The 18,326-nt window shown below is 43.2% G+C and overlaps 1 protein-coding gene across 2 annotated transcripts in view; it reads left to right on the top strand.

Annotated features, from left to right (window-relative positions):
- Nucleotides 1-18,326, top strand: part of ERCC2 (ERCC excision repair 2, TFIIH core complex helicase subunit) — a 1,037,455-nt gene that overhangs the window by 496,077 nt on the left and 523,052 nt on the right. For both annotated transcript variants that reach the window (XM_069644679.1, XM_069644680.1), the window contains exon 13: nucleotides 7,356-7,425. In XM_069644679.1, the coding sequence (XP_069500780.1) occupies nucleotides 7,356-7,425 (70 nt within the window). The remainder of the gene's footprint in view (nucleotides 1-7,355; nucleotides 7,426-18,326) is intronic.

Genomic DNA, 18,326 nt, shown 5'->3' with positions numbered 1-18,326 from the left:
CAGCAAAAGGAGAGCCGGGGACCCCAGAAGGGGCGGGGTGTATTCTCCCCCCCCCCCCCCAGTGAGTGGGAGGAGAGTCCCGTAAGCTCAGAAGAGGAGAATGCTACAATGAAGAGAGATAGAAAGAGATAGTGACTTTGATCCCCAGTAGAGGAGATGTCTAATAGAGGGGAATAAGTAACAGAGAGAAGGAGGGACCCAAGAAGGGGAGGACTTTTGGGACACTTGGAAAGTACAGGAAGACTGAGCTTAGACATCACTAAGTGGGTGGGAACTTTCTGAATTTCCTTTTTCTGAGGCTTGTGGATCTGCTTAGAATTGCATGGTTTGTATAGGCCGACATCTAGTGGTCGGCGCGGAGTATTATGACTTGTTTTCTAAATCGAAAAGGGACGTCGACGGGTTGTGTTTGTAATACTATCCTGACAGTGACGTGTACTGTACCCATGGTCCCTCACGCATCAAGGTCCTCAGATTGTTTTTTTCCACCATTGTGCTATGTGCATTTTGTGAGCTCCAGTTTCGGAGTTACTGCTAGTCACTGAGCCTTTAAATTAAGATTAATTTAATAATTTAGCTCAACACAACCTGCAACTCTCGACACCTTTCCGTGCCTTGCTGACTTCGTGGAAGCTCTTCAAGCCAAAATCTCTTCAAGATTGGCGGTCAGAGTGCTGGACAGCCTACGAGATGCAGGCTGAGGCAGCAACGGAAAACTCTGCCGATGCGGAGGAATCCGAGGTAAAACAGGACAGTCCTGGCACCTTTAGTGACGCCGGGGAGAAATCTGATTGGGAAATGGAGGATTTCCAAGTGCCTGCTCCCAGCTCCGAATGGCAGGTGTCCTGCAGTGCTATGGAGGCTTCCTCTGGCGACAAAGGCAAGCATATAAAACACACAGTAGTGTCAGGGGCAGCAGATGGGGTGCCGACGCATGAGAAACACCCTGTTGCAGATAAACACCCCTCTCCCTCGCCACACATTTCAACGCACTCGTAGAAAGATTTGAAGGCGGCAGTGGAACTCGTTCCCTCAGGTGGCGGTTCGGCATCTATTAAAACCTCTATGTCCAGCGCTTCGCTTTCACCGCATGCCACAAAAGTTTACAAATGGCAAGAGTGGATCCGTGCCTAAAATACCTTCCCAGCCACTGAAATATCCACTGCAGGCGCTGCAACACTGTTTCGGCACCTTTTAAAACACGGGGATCACTTCCCCTTTAGTAGATTTACTTGGACACAGACACAGGGAGGGCAAGAGGAAGACATATTCTTTCCCTTCAAGACACCCCCTCTAGTAGTGCATGGATAGATTTGGGGTCACACTTAACAAGATGGCTTCCATTATGGAGTTCCTAGAAAAAACACCCAATAAAGCATAAGCATATAGTTCAAGAGGAGGGAGAACCTCCATCTAAAACACCTAGATTGGAACCCACTGGTGCTTATGAAGAGTCCATTATTGAGCTTGATGTAGATGAGGATGTTGATGTTTTTTTAGAGGATGATCCTGGCACAGAGCATGAGGATTATGCAGTTCCATCTCTGGACGTCACCAATGATCCTATTTAATCCTTACCCATTGATGATCCGTTGCTTTGTAATTGCCTCCTTAAGAAGGCGGCTCATTTCTTTAAAATAGAAATATATGCATCCGAAGAGGATACTGAATTCGTTGAGGACATCTTCAACGAAAAGAAATAAATAGGCCAGTATATCACTTAGTTATTATCCGTTGGGACGTCTAGCAATGTGACTTTCTACTCTGGCACAAACCAGGGCAGTAAGTCCATGTATATGATATGATATGATAGGTTATTTATAACGTGCTTAATACCCAGAGGTTTCTAAGCGTGGACCCGGGGGATCAAACCTGTGTCGCTCTGTGTCGTCTTGCTTCCAAGGTGAGCACGTTGCTCCTGAGCTATCCTCCTGTATAGAGAAGCGCTTTAAGCCAGCACCCACAGACACCCTTTTTATTAAGGGTCAGTTAGTCAGATTCCCTGGTGGTAACTACCACACGCAAAAGGGCTGGTGCACCCTTAGCTACTTATGAGGCCATACCAGATAAAGAAAGCAAGAAAATATATGCTCTGGGGAAAATGGTCACAACGTCAGCTGTTTCAGATGCATATCGCTAATAATACCACCCTCATGGCCAGATTTAATAGAGCCTAATTGGACCAGGTGGAGTGGAAGACCAGGTTAGCAGAGGTGCATGAGACTCTATGGTCTGAAATACTTAAGACTTTATATGAGGGCAAGCAGATGGCAAACTCCATTAATAAAAATTCTCTGGACGCTGCAGGTCCAACCGTTTGAATAGTGGCTGAGGGAGCACTTCTAAAACGCCACGCGTGGTTCAGGAATTCAAGGTTCAAACCAGAGACGCAGGTCACACTATTTAACATTTCAGTCGAGGATAATGTCCTATTCAGCAAGGCAGTAGATGATGCTCTCGAAACAGCCAAAAAAGAACACAAGACCCTTAAACTCCTTGGGCAGATTGCAAATAAGCACTTCCTGCAAAGATGGTCATATGGCATCCACCGTACTTTTCGTGGACAGGGATATGAAAGATCCTCTGCCCAGTTGACCTATACATCACGGGCGTGCTCCATCTCTTGGTACACTAATCGCGGACAGTTACCAGCTTCACAATCAGCCTTTCAAAGGCAATTCAGGCGAGGGCGTAGCAGGGGTATAGGCCAAACAACCAGAGGTTCGGCTGCTCCCACCAAACAATGACTCTCTGGTTCAGGTCCCCTCCCATAGCACCATGGTAGGGGGTCGCATGTCACTATTGCCTCACGTATGGGAGGGGATCACGTCAGATAAGTCGGTATTGTCAAATGTAAAAGACTGGCTACTGTGTGGAATTCGTAGAACTGCCACACAATCCACCGAGAAACAGGAAGATGTCTCTAGAACACCAACAAATTCTATAAGCAGAGATATAAGCTCTACTGCAAAAAGGAGCCATACAGCTTGTCCCTGTCATCGGTAAACAAGGGTATTTATTCTGTTTACTGCCTTTTCCCAAAGAAGGACAGAGGCTAAGATTAATTCTAAACCTTCCAACCATCACCTCTTGTTTTACCAAAGGAGGACAAGGCAAAATGCCCAGTACTCGATCTAAGAGCGGCAGAAACATATGTCAAACCTTAAAAGTTCTGAATGACAACATTGCAGGACATAGTTCCTTTGCTCAAGAGTAAAGACTACGTGGAAACACTGGATATGAAAGATGCATACTTTCAGATTCCAATGTTGCCAGCGCACGGGATTGTGTCAGCCCTTCAGCTGTTTGAAAAGGTACTAGCGGTAGTACAACACACCCACGCTGACCAACAATCCCAGTGTTCCCTTATCTGGACGACTGGCTTATAACAGGAGACACCCCACAAATGGGTCACCAGCATATGCAGGAGTCAATAGACCTTCTGCATTAACTAGGGCACTCAATCAACGAGAAAAAGTCAAGCCTAGTTCCCAGTCAGGTTAAACAATTTTTAGGAGCATTAAATCGAACAGAAGACGTTTTAGTCTTCCCCTACAATGAGGGTCCAAAACATTCTGCTTCAAATCTCATGTTACATAGTTGGTAGTCAAATAACAGTCCAGAGTTATGCAACCCGCAGAACATGAATTACAGAAGCCGGTGAGTCAAACCTGGCTTTCTGACCCTTATGCGAGCACAGTATCCAGTCCTATCTTCACTCGCATATAAGAAGAAGTGAGCTGAAGTTGTTCGGTGAACTAGTTAACAAGGGAACATTGAGAAAGTAGCACTTGCGTGTGATCAGTAAATATTCTTTTCACTTGCGTGAAGAGCAAACGCTACAGAAAGCCATTGTTGAATACTTTAAATGTTGTAAACTATATGAAGAAGTAGTTGTGTATCTTTTATTCATGTGAACCTTAAATGCTTATAAAAGGAATAAAGCATTTAAATATTGTATCTACAGTTTGATAGAAAGAGCCAGCATCGCCCAAGCCAAGAGTATTCCCCTACTAAGACTGAAAGAAGCTTTTCTAAAAGTCAGAAAACAATCTAACCAACTCTGAGCCTAATAGAAGTTTAACCTTGCCTAAGATACAAGTGTGTAAGCAATACCTAGAGCCAAGAGAGTGGCACCAAGGCTTTTGGGGTAATTGTTTTGGCTAACAGTTGACCGAGAGAAGACGTCAAAGTTGGGGAAGGGAAACTTTCTGCTTGTGAGTATTATTTGAAGTTGACACAATTTATATTGCCAAAGACATTAAGCAACAGAGTGAAGTGGGTTATACAGACACATTTAAGTTGTGGTTGCGGCAGACAGAAAAGAAAGGCAAAGAGGCTGCCCCTTTTGAATAGAGATATTAAGGGGAAGAATGCCTTGCCTGGTAGAGGGTGTTGGAGTACTTTAACCTAAAGCTTATCAGAACTAAAACCTGTTTGAATTACAAAATACTGAGGCTGTGGTGGAATCACAAAGTACTGAGGCTGTGGTGGAATCACAAAGTACTGAGACTGTGGTGATATATCTGATTGTCAGTAGATGCAACATTTCAGTAGCTTAAGCGAAGTGGAGTACTATGAGGCAAAGGGATACTGTTCCCATGGTAAACAAGTAGAAGTGAAGTTGTTGAAGTAGAAGCAGCAGCACAACAAAGTCCTCCTGACAAATATACTATTGTGAATTCTAATCTGTTAACTAATGACATACTAACTGTTAACCAAGAACTATGTTTAACTTGACAGTTTTATAAATAGCGTTTCTTGTGAACAGTGGCAATCCACCTTCCATTACGAGAAGTGGTGATAAAGCATTGTGACCGGGATTACCATTGATGCTGTTCTGAGAAAGTGGAAAGTCCATATTTCACCAAGGAGAAAAGACTTGCTATTCGTGGAACTTTGGTTAACAAAACTTTACTTTGACATTGAAACATCAAGAATCAATTTGGGACTGTCTTACCTACAAGGATCTCCTCATTTTGTTTCTTTGGTTGAACATTGGAGCAGAATCCACTTTGAATCCTGGGGAAAGGAAGTCACCCAGTCTATTGAGAGGTTATCAAGACACTGTGAATGTTGTTGATTCTATTTGAATTGCCATATACTTTTTTTGTATTGGTTGTTTAGTGTGAGGGTCAGACATCCTGTGTTAGAGTGTTGCCCTTCAGCTTTGGCTAGGCAGGGAAATCCTTAGCAGGGTATGGATAGTGAGGCATTTTACTTCATTTATACATTAATAAAAATTGTATGTTTTGACCAACCATCAAATAGTTGTCCGCCTTGCATTGCTGACCCCTCACAAATGGAACTATGAAGCACCGGCACCGTTGCTAACAGTGCTGGTGCTTCAGTGATTTCTCAGTTCACTGCCCCTACCGGCAGACTCTGAGTAAGCCGGTCTGGTAAACATGCCGGAGTCGGTTGTACTGGCAGTTTTACCTGCCTTTTTCCAGGACCGTCTTACTCGTAATAACCCTCTATAGCCCTCTTTTACAAATCCACCCCCCAAATGGGATCGAAACATTGTTTTGAGTAAACTCATGGGTCCCCCTTTTGAGCCTATGCATAAGGCGAGCCTCAAAATCTCACTTACAAAGCTGCATTTCTTATAGCTACCACTTCCATAAAAAGAGTAAGTGAACATCAGGCATTGTCCATTACAGAACCTTTCTTCACGATACATGAAAACAAGGTGGTTCTCAGAACGCACCCACGTTTCGCACCAAATTTAATTTCCTAATTCCATCTCAACCAATCTATTGAACAGCTAGCTTCCTGCAGGACCCTCAGAACTCGGGAGAGAGAAACCTGGGTTCACTAGATGTAAGGGAAGGCTGTCATGTAGTACCTCAGCAAAACAAAGCCAATCAGAAAAACAGACCAGTTCTTTGTTTCCATAGCTTGCGGAAGATAAGGGGGACCCTATCTCAAATGCAGCAATTTTTAAATGGATAGTAAAATATATACAGCAATGTTAGAAGTTATCCAATAAAGAACTACCCTTTATAGCTAGAGAACACACTGCACATAGTACAGATGCCACATTGGCCTTCATTTCAAATGTTCCTTTGGAGGAAATCTGTAGAGCACCTATGTGGAGTTCATTTCACTCAACATACTGTGTAGATACACAAGCAAGGAGTGACTTCCAGGTGAGACAGGCAGTGTTAAAGCATCTGTTTGCCTCAGTTTCTTCTAACAACCCGCCCCCTTCTCCTGCTCGGTAGTCTATGCAAAGCATGTGATTCTAAGCAGATCGACAAGCCTCAGAAAACAGACATTTCACATCTTTAATAGTCTTTCTGATGCTTGTATCGGCTTATATTCACATGCGCCCACCCGTTCTACAACTCTTCAAAGCTTTTATCCTTTTACTACACACTTCATGCAACCTCAGGTCAGAAATAAAACAATCTGAGGACCTCGATGCATGAAGGACCATAGGTACAATATACGTCACATTAGGGATAATAATGCAAACACATCCCATCAATGTCCCTTTTTGATTTCGAAAACAAGTCTTGTAATACTCTGCACCAACCACTAGATGTCAGCCTATGCAAAGCATGTTAATCTAAACATATACAAGCATCAGAAAGATGATTCCAGGTATGTAATTTTTGTCATTTTGCTCTCTTTCATATATCATCCTGAGTTCAAGAACTACGATTCCCAAGAACCTTTACTTTACAGCCGTCCTGAACCAATTTCCATGCAATAGTTTTGTTTTATTTTTGGTTAAAAAGGCCCTTCTAACCTATTTTATTGTCAGTAGTTGTTATCCCTCAGCCTTGTGACATTAACCCACAGTACAACAATGGCACCAAAAAGTTACTGCCTTGAACAAGTAGTTAGTAAGTCTAGACAACTGTTGGTGGCTTTTGGTTACGTAATTAATGGCAGACATTTTGAAGAGTTTTTTTTCTTGGTAAAATGTGGATTGCATGAAGTTCTGTTATCAACTTGAAGGGCAGGAATTCCACTAAATGACCATGGTGCCCACTACCATGCAGATAGTTATTGTGTATAAATAATATTCTGCTGCACAACACTTATAGAGCCGTCACGTGGCATTCAGTACATACCTTTGCATGCATTGTTATCTAGATTCAGATGCACAGTTGGGGCAAATGTCAAGCTGGGAACTATTTCTGCAGATAGGTTACTGTTCCATTCTCCTAAATGTTTTATTATCTGGGGTCAGTTTTGTTTAATTTGCAAGTTGTGTTATGTTATTCATGCAACAAGTGACTGTGAAAGCATTTGTTTATGTCACCCTCATATGCTGTGCATTTACTCTTCCTTGTGTCTTTATTGAGATTCCAGGTGGCCTTTATTTCTCTCCTTTTTTTCAGGCTTCACTATCATCATAGAACCTTTTGAGGACAGAACACCAACCATCTCCAATCCAATCTTACACTTCAGGTACCTTAGCGTGGGGTAAATGACAGTGGCATAACAGAGGTGGAAAACTGCATGGAAAAACATTTAGCTATGCAGGGTTTGTTATTGCTTTTCTTTTATTTTCCCGAGCTTTAGGCTTGTCCTTGTGTTTTCTTACATGTAAACATTTGTTTTATTTTAACTTAGTTGGGTGTATGATTAGGATATCTGAAAGTAATAATAGATCATTTTGTAAGAGGGTTATTAAAGCAGCGATATTTAAGTTCTTGTTGGAACATTGTTTTAGAAAGATGTTCAAATGGGGGTAGCTGGCTACTTTGATGCACCATTGTGCAAAAGTGTGCCTGTGGAACGGATATTTTGATACGCTGATGAATAGGAATGTAAAATCTTTCACCACACCGACAACGGAGGCCACTCTTACCTCAGACGCTTCTCTTTCAGGGTGGGTGCACATTATCTAGCACGGTGAGTGGCAAGGCGCGCCACTTTTTCCTAAAATTAGTGCAGGCCCCAGGCCTCCTCCAACTCCACAGCAGCCCGCTCCCACCCCGCGCCCTCTTCCTGGCTCTTCTTCCCTCCCGCCTCCCGACCCGCCCAGCACTGCTCTCATTGGTCCATAGGACCATCCACAAGGAAGGGAGAGGGGTGCCTGTAATCACCGGCTCCATTTGCAGCGGATAACGGTGAGTGGCAAGGCCCTCCTAGGAGTGCCTTTTTCATCAAATTAGTGCAGGCCCCAGGCCTCCTCTAACCCCCCAGCAGCCCGCTCCCAACCCGCGCCCTCTTCCTGGTTCTCCTTCCCTCCCGACCCACCCAGCACCGCTCTCATTGGTCCATAGGACCATCCATAAGGAAGGGAGAGACGTGCCTGTAATCACCGGCTCCATTTGCAGCGGAGCACGGTGAGTGGCAAGGCCCTCCTAGGAGCGCCTTTTTTCTAAAATTAGTGCAGGCCCCAGGCCTCCTCCAACCCCCCAGCAGCCCGCTCCCACCCTGCGCCCTGGTTCTCCTTCCCTCCCGCCTCCCGACCCACCCAGCACCGCTCTCATTGGTCCTCCCAGAGCAGCCCTTCTGCCCGTGCAGCCCTGCGGCTAAGGGCCCTAAGGCCAAGGGCGGCTTCAACAGAGGCGGCTCCAAGAAGTGTCAGCAGGTGTCTGCAGGGGAAGCAGTGGCCAGCCGTCAACCATCATCCACCAGTAAGGTAGGAGTGGCCTGGGTCAGGAGTAGAGCAACTACTCTACCCTAGATTCCGAACCACTTACCAAACCCAAAGTAAAGAAGGTAATTACCGCCCTCTGCATCTCTTCCCCGCACCCTCAAACTTAATCATTATTTAATACTGTACCAATCTAGCTAGGCACAGACCCCCTTCCTCTGCATAGACCTATACAGGTCTCTCCAGTTCACCAGGGGCTCTGTCTCCAAATTGCATTGTATGATGTTTAGATTGCATGGTTAGGCCTCTCTCCCACTATACAGTTCTCTCAAAGTTAGCAGGGGTTCTGGCTCCAAATTGCATTGTATGATGTTTAGATTGCATGGTTAGGTCTCTCTCTCCCACTATACAGATCGCTCAAATTTAGCAGGGGCTCTGTCTCCAAATTGCATTGTATGATGTTTAGATTGCATGGTTAGGTCTCTCTCTCCCACTATACAGATCGCTCAAATTTAGCAGGGGCTCTGTCTCCAAATTGCATTGTATGATGTTTATATTGCATGGTTAGGTCTCTCTCTCACTATACAGGTCTCTCAAATTTAGCAGGGGTTCTGTCTCCAAATTGCATAGTATGATGTTTAGATTGCATTGATAGGCCTCTCTCCCACTATACAGATCGCTCAAATTTAGCAGGGGCTCTGTCTCCAAATTGCATTGTATGATGTTTAGATTGCATGGTTAGGTCTCTCTCTCCCACTATACAGATCGCTCAAATTTAGCAGGGGCTCTGTCTCCAAATTGCATTGTATGATGTTTAGATTGCATCGATAGGCTTCTCTCCCACTACACAGCTCTCTCAAATCTAGTTGGGCTTTTGTGTCCAGATTGCATGGTAAGATATTTAGTAAGTCCTAGCTGCGCCTCAAACTCATTCTTCAACCAGTACATGTCGCCCACCCCCCCCCCCCCCCAACCCTACATGGCTAGCTCACCGCGGTGAACCCAACTTCAGGGAGACGTTCACTGTGCAGGACTCCCAGATCTAACTGTGTTTGGTATCGTGCTCCACTGCTTCAACTGACCCTCAAATACAGTTGCTCAGTCTGATACTCTGTTGCTCTCCTAGGTGTGGGCCTCCTCCATCTCGAGTCTATCTGTGCTTAGTATCGTGCTCCGCTGTTCCGGCTGACCCTCAAATCTAGCTGTGTTAGGTCCAGAACTCTATCACATTCCTAAGCATAAGCCTTTCTCCCATTATACAGGGCCCCTAATCTAACTGTGCTTTGTTCAGTACTCTATTAACCCCGGAAACCCATCACTACCTAGCTTAATCAAGTCCCATTCCACCAGACCGTTTAACACCCTAACCCTCCCCGACAGTGCACCCTTAGGAAACACACCCTACCCACTGACAGAAAAGACAGACTGAGCCAGAGAGCACCCCAGCGTATCCAGAGAAGGAAAAAACTAAGATCACTGTGCACAACACAGCATAGAGGACCAACTACCCTACTACGCCTGCACCTTAAACTGGAAAATGGCTCGACCCAGAAAAGGACGCCCAGAAAGAGAACACGATCGTGCAACAAGAGACACGAATACACAACACCGACAGAACCCAGAAGAAACAGCCCCATTGGAAGGAAACACGCCTAACGCAACCATAACCGGAACAAAATATGTAAGAGAAAAATCCTTATACCTCACACCTTACCTCACGACAACCACGGAACACTGACACCTCAACACGAAAACCTCGAGACATGCAAAGAATTTCCCGAAACACCCGGAAAAAAGATGGGTGCACTCAACAAGAGAGTGGGAGGGCTCCAACCCCATTACCCCTTACATCACACGAACAGAGGGGCACCATCGATTTCCACAACATCCCACACAATACGGCGAAGCCCCGACAACCAACAATGCTACCTCCGACCCAACAATCGGACTCAATGAAGAATCCATTGCTGATCTTCATCCGAGCAGCATCACAGCAGAAACATCACAACTGATCAGCCCTATTATCAACCTATTGGACCGCTTCAATGAAGAAGCAGCCGTCGCCGTTCTTCATCCTACCAACACCTATGTGGAAACACCCAGAGAATCCACTGTAACTTAATAAACTCAAGGTCAATGTCCAAACATTCAACTGAAATATACAACCTCCTATCAGAAGGAGGGATAGAGATCCTATTTGTAACCAAAACATGGCTAGACGACAACTACAAGATCACCCTCAACAACTGCCTGCCTGAAGACTTCAAATGCATCCAAGCAAACTGGAAATCCAGAAGAGGGGGGGCTAGCAATCATCCACAAGGAACAACTGGTCATCAAATTGGAAGATCCACTAAACATAGATAAATGCGAATCCTTAATACTACGGCTATCAGTAAACTCCAAAACTAACCTGAAATTCATACTGATATACAGACCACCAACCTACGATGCGACTTTCATAGACGCATTCACGGAAGCAATCTCCATCCTAGCCATCAAATACAATCATCTGATCATCCTCATAGACTTCAACATATGGTTCCACGAAGAAACAACAACCAGACAAAAATCCTTAACCGTCCAACTAGCAGCCATGAACCTACAACAGCTAGTCAAAGGAGCAACACACTCAGCAGGGCACACACTTGACACAATCTTCGCCAACAAGAATCTCATCACCACGGTACCCCCAATTCAAATACTCTGGAGCGACCATCTCATCATTCCATTCATAATCACAACGGCCGCTCCAACAAAAAAGCAACAAGAAAAAACACTGATCAGGATGAAAAGAAATTGGAGAACCATAAAAAACTAACCGAGCTCCTAGAACTCAGCAAACCACAAGCATCAACCATGGAAGAAGCAGAGCTAGGCAAAAAAGTTGCCCTACTCCACACCTGCATCGCAACAACTCTAGACGACATCGCCAAAGAAAAGCCCTTTAACCCATCACGTAAGGAAACAGCAAAATGGTTCACCCTACTACTCAACGCCATGAAAAGAAAAAAATGAAAACTAGAATCTGAATGGAGGACCAACAACACCACTGCAAACAAATTGAAATTCCTGCAACAGATGTGCTCATATAAAAAGGAAATACAAAAAGCGAAGAGGAAACATTACGACAACCGAATCTTCAGAGCACCAAACGCCCAAAAAGAACTCTTCAAAATAAAAAATAAAATAAAAAACCCACCGAGCTGCAACAACACGCCAATTCCATCGATGAAACTTTGCGATGACTTAGGAGACCACTTCAAAAACAAAATAACCTCCATCCAACACACCACACACCTACAATCCCAACAGGTAAAGTACCACAGGCCTTCAAATCAGCGTACAGCAAGCCGCTACTCAAAGACACAACAGGAAACGTAGATGACTTATCCAACTACAGACCCATCTCCAACATACCGTATGTAGCCAAACTGCTAGAAACGTACGTCTACAAAATAACCCAAGAATTCATAGAAGAACACTGCCTACTAGACCAGGCACAAGTTGGTTTCAGACCAATGAGAGGAACAGAATCGGCTCTCCTCTCAATATGGGACAACCTAAAAACAAACGGAGAGTCTGACAACAGTACCGGCCTGATTCTCCTTAATCTGTCCGCAGCTTTCAACACTGTCAACCACAACATCCTCATAAAGAGATTAGAAGGACTAGGGATAACAGACACCGCCCTACTATGGATCAAATCCTTTCTAACAAACAGACCCGAAACCGTATTGATGAAACCTTTTAAAGCCAAACCTAGAGACTCAACATGCAGAGTACCACAAGGATCATCCTTCTCCCCGCTTCTATTCAACATCTACATGTACCTATTAATCAAACTCATCAAAAAACACGGCCTCACATGCTACAACTAAGCCGATGATACTCAAATAATGTTCAACATACAAGACACTCGAGAAGGAAACACTACACTAGAGAATTGCCTTCGTGAGATATTCAACTGGATGAACCTCCACCAACTCAAAATCAACCCAGGCAAAACAGAGATAATGATTGTTTCAAAAAAGGGAGGAGGCATCAGCTACATCCCCTGGCCAAGAGAGCTCGGCACCACACCAGAACCATCATCAACTGTAAAAAGAACCTGGCGGTCCTGATGGATATCAACCTCACTCTAGAGCCACAAGTAAACTCTCTACTCAAGAAATGTTTCTTCCTGCTGCGAGCAGCAAAAAGGATCCTACTGTTCCTGTCGTTCGCCAACCAAACACTTACCATCATCGCTCTGATCATGTCCAGAGTAGACTACGCCAATAGCCTATACCTGGGCATGCCCGAACGACTTCTAAAAAAGCTACAACGCATACAAAATACAGCAGCCAGACTCCTCCTCAAGCTACCGAGAAGAGAACACATCACACCCGCGCTAAAAATACTACACTGGCTACCATTAAAACAGCAAATACAATTCAAGTCCATGTGCATCACGCACAGAGCAATACACAAACAAGGTGCAGAATTCCTAAGCGATAAACTACGCCTACATCAACCGACAAGAACACTGAGATCAAGCACCAACATCCGCCTGGAACCAACACCCTATAGCAGAAGAAAAGATCCTCTTTCTCTCACCAGGCACCGAAAACCTGGAATGACCTACCTAAGAATATACGGAACACAATAAACCACCTAGCATTCAGGAAACTCCTCAAATCATGGCTCTTCATAGCGTAACCACAACAGCGACGCACTAGAATGCCCACCCATTAAAACAGCGATGAAAATAACACCAACCTCGGCCACTCTCAAAATGGACAAACACTGAACCCAAAGAACCGACCACACGACCGACCATAAGATATCATGGGAAATAGCCACAAAAGGAGGTCTCCAGAGACTGATCACATACTCAAACGAAAGCCCTTAAATGACCCATCCGCTCCCCCCCCCCCCCCCCCCGGATGCACCATATCCAAAACGGCAGATGAATTTAGATAGAATCTGAGAGGAGTCTGCTACACCAGCCCCAGCACCCCAGGAGGAGAATAGACACCCAACCCACATTAATCAATCCATCAGCATTAGAGCTGGCTAGAATAGAATGACGAGGAGCAATCAGAACACTTACAGAGCGCATTAGAACAGCACAGGGAGCACCCCACACAAACCAAACCCTGCCAGACGTAACCCCTTTGCCCACCCTGATGAGATTGGGAGGACTGGTGAGTGCCACACTAGGACAGATTCAGCATTTCTGCAGACTTATCTCACTCAAAAATCTCACATAACCATCTCTTGCACAACAACCTGCACGCACTTCACAACACCGCAACAACACATAAGCAACACCAACAGCACACGAGGACTGACATCGATCCAATACTCGCACCGAAGCTCAGTACCCGGTGTATACCGAGTTGAAGCTGCCAACAGAACACCACTCCTCACTATCCTACTCCCGCTTCACCTACTAACCCATCCCACCTTCTCATTTGCAGATCCGCTAGAGCGCCTGGAGACCCACTCCGTTGGTGATGGTGCGCGGTACAAATACCTTTAACATTTAACATACAGCGCACTGCGTGTGGACTCAGTCACTAGCAAGCAAGCACATCAACCTGTTAGAGCTTATAGCAGTGTTCAAAGCCTTTCAGGACCAGCTGCAAGTGAAACCAGTTCTAGTCCTAACAGACAGCACAACAGATATATTTTATATAAACAAACTGGGCGGGACACACTCCAGGTTTTTCTTTCGGTTTTGTTTTGTATCCATACTAGCCCAGAAAATATGGAATTGGGTTCTGAAACGCATGTTCCTCTTGTCCCAACATGCTCCAGGGAAACACAATCTTCTAGCAGATTTCCTCAGCAGAAACATACAACTTCCCGTAGAGCATGAATGGCCGTTGCACTCAGGCATTTTACACAACATCTTGACAGAATGGGGTCATCCACATATCGATCTCTTCTCAACAATGGAAAAAGTGCAATGCCCAGACTTCGCCTCCAGGTACCCCCAGACAAGATCCAAGGGGAACGCCCTGTGGATGAATTCGTCAGGGAAATGTGTTTACGCTTTGCAACCGACTCCTCTCCTCAACAGGATAGTTCACAAGATGCACCAGGAACATGTCAAACATATCCTAATATCTCCAGTGTGGGCCCGGCAAACCTGGTTCTCGCACCTAATGAAAATGTCTTTTTGTCCTCCAGTCAAACCTCCATGCCTGTTCAACATGCTGTCCCAGAATCAGGGATCAACACTGCACCCATGTCCTCAAACACTGAATTTAGCAGCTTTTGCTCCTGAATTCATAGAATTTTGGGCATTTAATTCTGCCTCAGAGATGTATGGACATTCTTAAGGAGGCAGGTAAACCTAATAACAGCCACTGCTATTTCAGTATATGGAAATGCGTTGTCATTTGGTGTAGCTCACGTAGCATCACTCCTATTGACTGCCCACCTTCTCGCTATAGTTGTGTTAAATCTGTGCAACTTAACTGCACCTTAACTAAGGTTTGTTCAGTGATATATATGAATTCAAAATTGTATTGATGCAGCATTGACTTTACCCATATGAAAAAGATAGACCAAGCAATAGATAGGCAGATGTACGCCAAGGGGAAAACAGCTGTCAACTAGAAATGCCCCGATGTCTGAGATTTGCATGGCTGTAATGAGGAAGTCAGTTCACACTTTTGCCAAGCTTTGTTTGAATTTTCCTTCATGGTATCTTGATTAAATGAGTAAACGACCCTTCCTCTGCCCTGAAGAATGAGGGCAATGTGACTCAATAAGTCTGATGCATTACTTTCTTAATGCCAAGGAAAATATAATGATGTTCAGCTGCCATGACACTCTATGATGGAATACCAGAGTAGCCTGTTTGGCTTAAAGGGGAAATCTGTCCTTTTTTATCTGTTAATATATGCCTGCCTATGTGTTTCCTTGTCCGATATTGTCTGTGGGAACAGTAAGTGCTTTACCAGAACGAACGCAGCATGAATTTTATGTTATTGGGGTATGTTTATAAAACAATTAAAAGAAGGCCAGATAATAGTTTATATACATATTGTGGTTATTTAAACGTACAATAGTGCAATGCATGCACTGTTATCAAGAAAGAAAATGAACTCGGTATCTATACAAAAAAAGTGTCTGTAAACATTGGGAAAGCCAAGAATAAGGTTTAACATCGAATTCAATACTAAACAGAACATAAAACCAACAGTGTTGGAACCTTAACTCGCCCTCACACATGACATGTAAAGATATACCACAGAGGTCTATCTTTACAAGCGACGCCAACAACACAACATACATATCATACATACATTCAAAACCAGACAAAATTAATCATTTATATAAGTTAAAATGTATCATCTTACTAATCTCTTCACATCACACTTAACACGAAACAATTATCACTGACATGTCAAGGTGAAACAAACACACAAATTACATCAGTGTACATAATACTGTCAACACACCAACACATTAAGTTTTATTCATGGTATATTTTGTGTTCCATGTTAATTTTATCTTATGTGATGTTTTTGCCCCATAAGATGTTGAGATAGGCATCCTCAACATTTATAGACTTTACATTTTTATAAATGGTAGCCTTAACTTTTTTTCTGTGCTGGATTGAGGTTGTCACATTTGATTGGAGTCCCAAGGCTATGATGATGGGTGCTTACACCTCACAAACTCTAAATTAAACACAGCCATACCTCTACAGCACAACAGACCACATACACCTAACTGCAACAACAAAACAAACCACACATATCCTCACACAACAGCAACTATAGACTGAAAATTCACACCTACGCTTGGGAACGGTGTAAACCGAACTGAAGCTGCCAAAAGCACTTCACAGCTCTCTTGTGCTTTTTCCCATTCAGTCCTACTAAATTACCCTCTTCCACTAAACACCCTTCCCTCTTGCTTTTCAAATTCGCCAGGGCACCACTCACGTGGTGATAGTGCGCCGTATAAATATCCTTGAACATTACATATAAATAACAATAATAATAATGTAATAATAATATATGATTTTCCTGAGTTTGTTGTGTTTTGTTTTTATGGTATGTCTGTATTTTGCGAATAGCATCTTTCTGCACATTGTTTTGTGTTTTGCTAATGATCTGAGTATGTTCGGTTTATTAAAAATGCACATAGGAAGGGGTTGAATTTAAGGTGAAGCATTGATATAAAATTGTTTATCATGGTAACAAAGAAGACAGTTGATGATTCCTATTTCTATGATGTTGTAGTGTTTGTGAACAAATGAGTGGGTGGATTGTTCTGGAAGTCTAAGTGTAAGTAATATTATGTGACCTACTGGTATAACACTATTGGGCCATTGAAGCAAGTTTGTTTTTGATTGAGGTTATTCCTTTTAATACTTTTACATACACACATGTGGTTGTTTGACGTGTGAAGTCAAGAGCAGATGGTTTCTACTGATGACTGATTTTTAAAGTTAAATGCTTATTTATTATGATTGAGTAATGTTTTACTTCTAAAATGTATCTTTTTTTGGTTGTGATGTCAATTTTTCAAGCCCCATTAGGAATTGATTTGCAAACATCACACATTGAAACGTGATTTTAGGCTGTTGATTAGTGGTGTATGGGTAGAACGTTACTTAAGAAGCACTAATATAGTATTTATGGATTTGATTTGATTGCATGGGTACTGGGTAGAGTTATTTATTGCGGGGAGTGTATTGTATCCCCATATTTGTTTGGTGCAAGGCAGCTATATGCTTTGTGGTAATTGATTAGAGGTACTTATTCAGGGTTGTATTCTCTCAAATCTGTGAAGATGTTAGGTTGTAGTGAATTGGGTTGCTATATTATTTGTGGTTATTGTATCGTTGTTCTTGCAAATGTATATTGCACACCTGGAATCAGTTAGTCTTGTTTTGAGGTGAGAATGGTAGAAGGTTGTTTCTTGTGTCATTTTTAATTGTTATTATTATTTGTTTCAATTATTTGTTATTGTCATTACTTTACAAAACTTTAACACATATATCAAAATATAGACAACAAAAAAAATATACACACATACCATTTCATCGCCACAAAATATTGTTACATAATATCATATTACACACATTTTACAAGTAAATACATTTACCGAAAGTAGAATGAATGGATTTAAAAAATCTTAGTAATGCAAGTATCATGGAAGGGTTCTGGCTCTCCAGCAGTTTATTCCAAAACCAATCTGATTACAAAATATCGTCCTGGGCTGCCACAAATCTTCCCAGGTACTGCACCTTCAGTGCTTTGGTCGCAAGGCAATGTGGCACCCAATGTTTTACAGTCTGCAAAGACTCTTTTTACACAATCTACATAACCATTCAGTTTCTGGTAGACCTCTAATTCAACCCCACCTTTCAAGAACAGCCAATAGATTAAACCCGAATCACATGAATACAGACCAGTATTTATAATTGGGGAATTTCATGATGTATTCTGACAGCTTCACGTAGGGCCTATACTGATTAGCTGAAAGGCAATGCATCTTATACTTACAGTAAATCTTGATCACCATTCCTTCATACCAGTTGAATTTGTGTAAACACTTTTCTAGGATTGTTTACCAGGCTATTCCTGTTCACCCCCGCATTTCCCAGTATAAGCTCACACTCCCGAGAACATTCTTGTTAGGGACCCAAACTTTTTAGTTCTAAAACTATCTATAGATCCTCAAACAGGAATCTGGTATGGGGAACCAAAATAAATGTTGCTGTGTAGCCTCAAGTTAGCAATTTGTACTA

Source organism: Ambystoma mexicanum, chromosome 2p, assembly GCF_040938575.1.
Source record: "Ambystoma mexicanum isolate Mex_15411 chromosome 2p, UKY_AmexF1_1, whole genome shotgun sequence".
Lineage (NCBI taxonomy): Eukaryota > Metazoa > Chordata > Amphibia > Caudata > Ambystomatidae > Ambystoma > Ambystoma mexicanum.
This window is presented reverse-complemented; position numbering and strand designations above follow the sequence as displayed.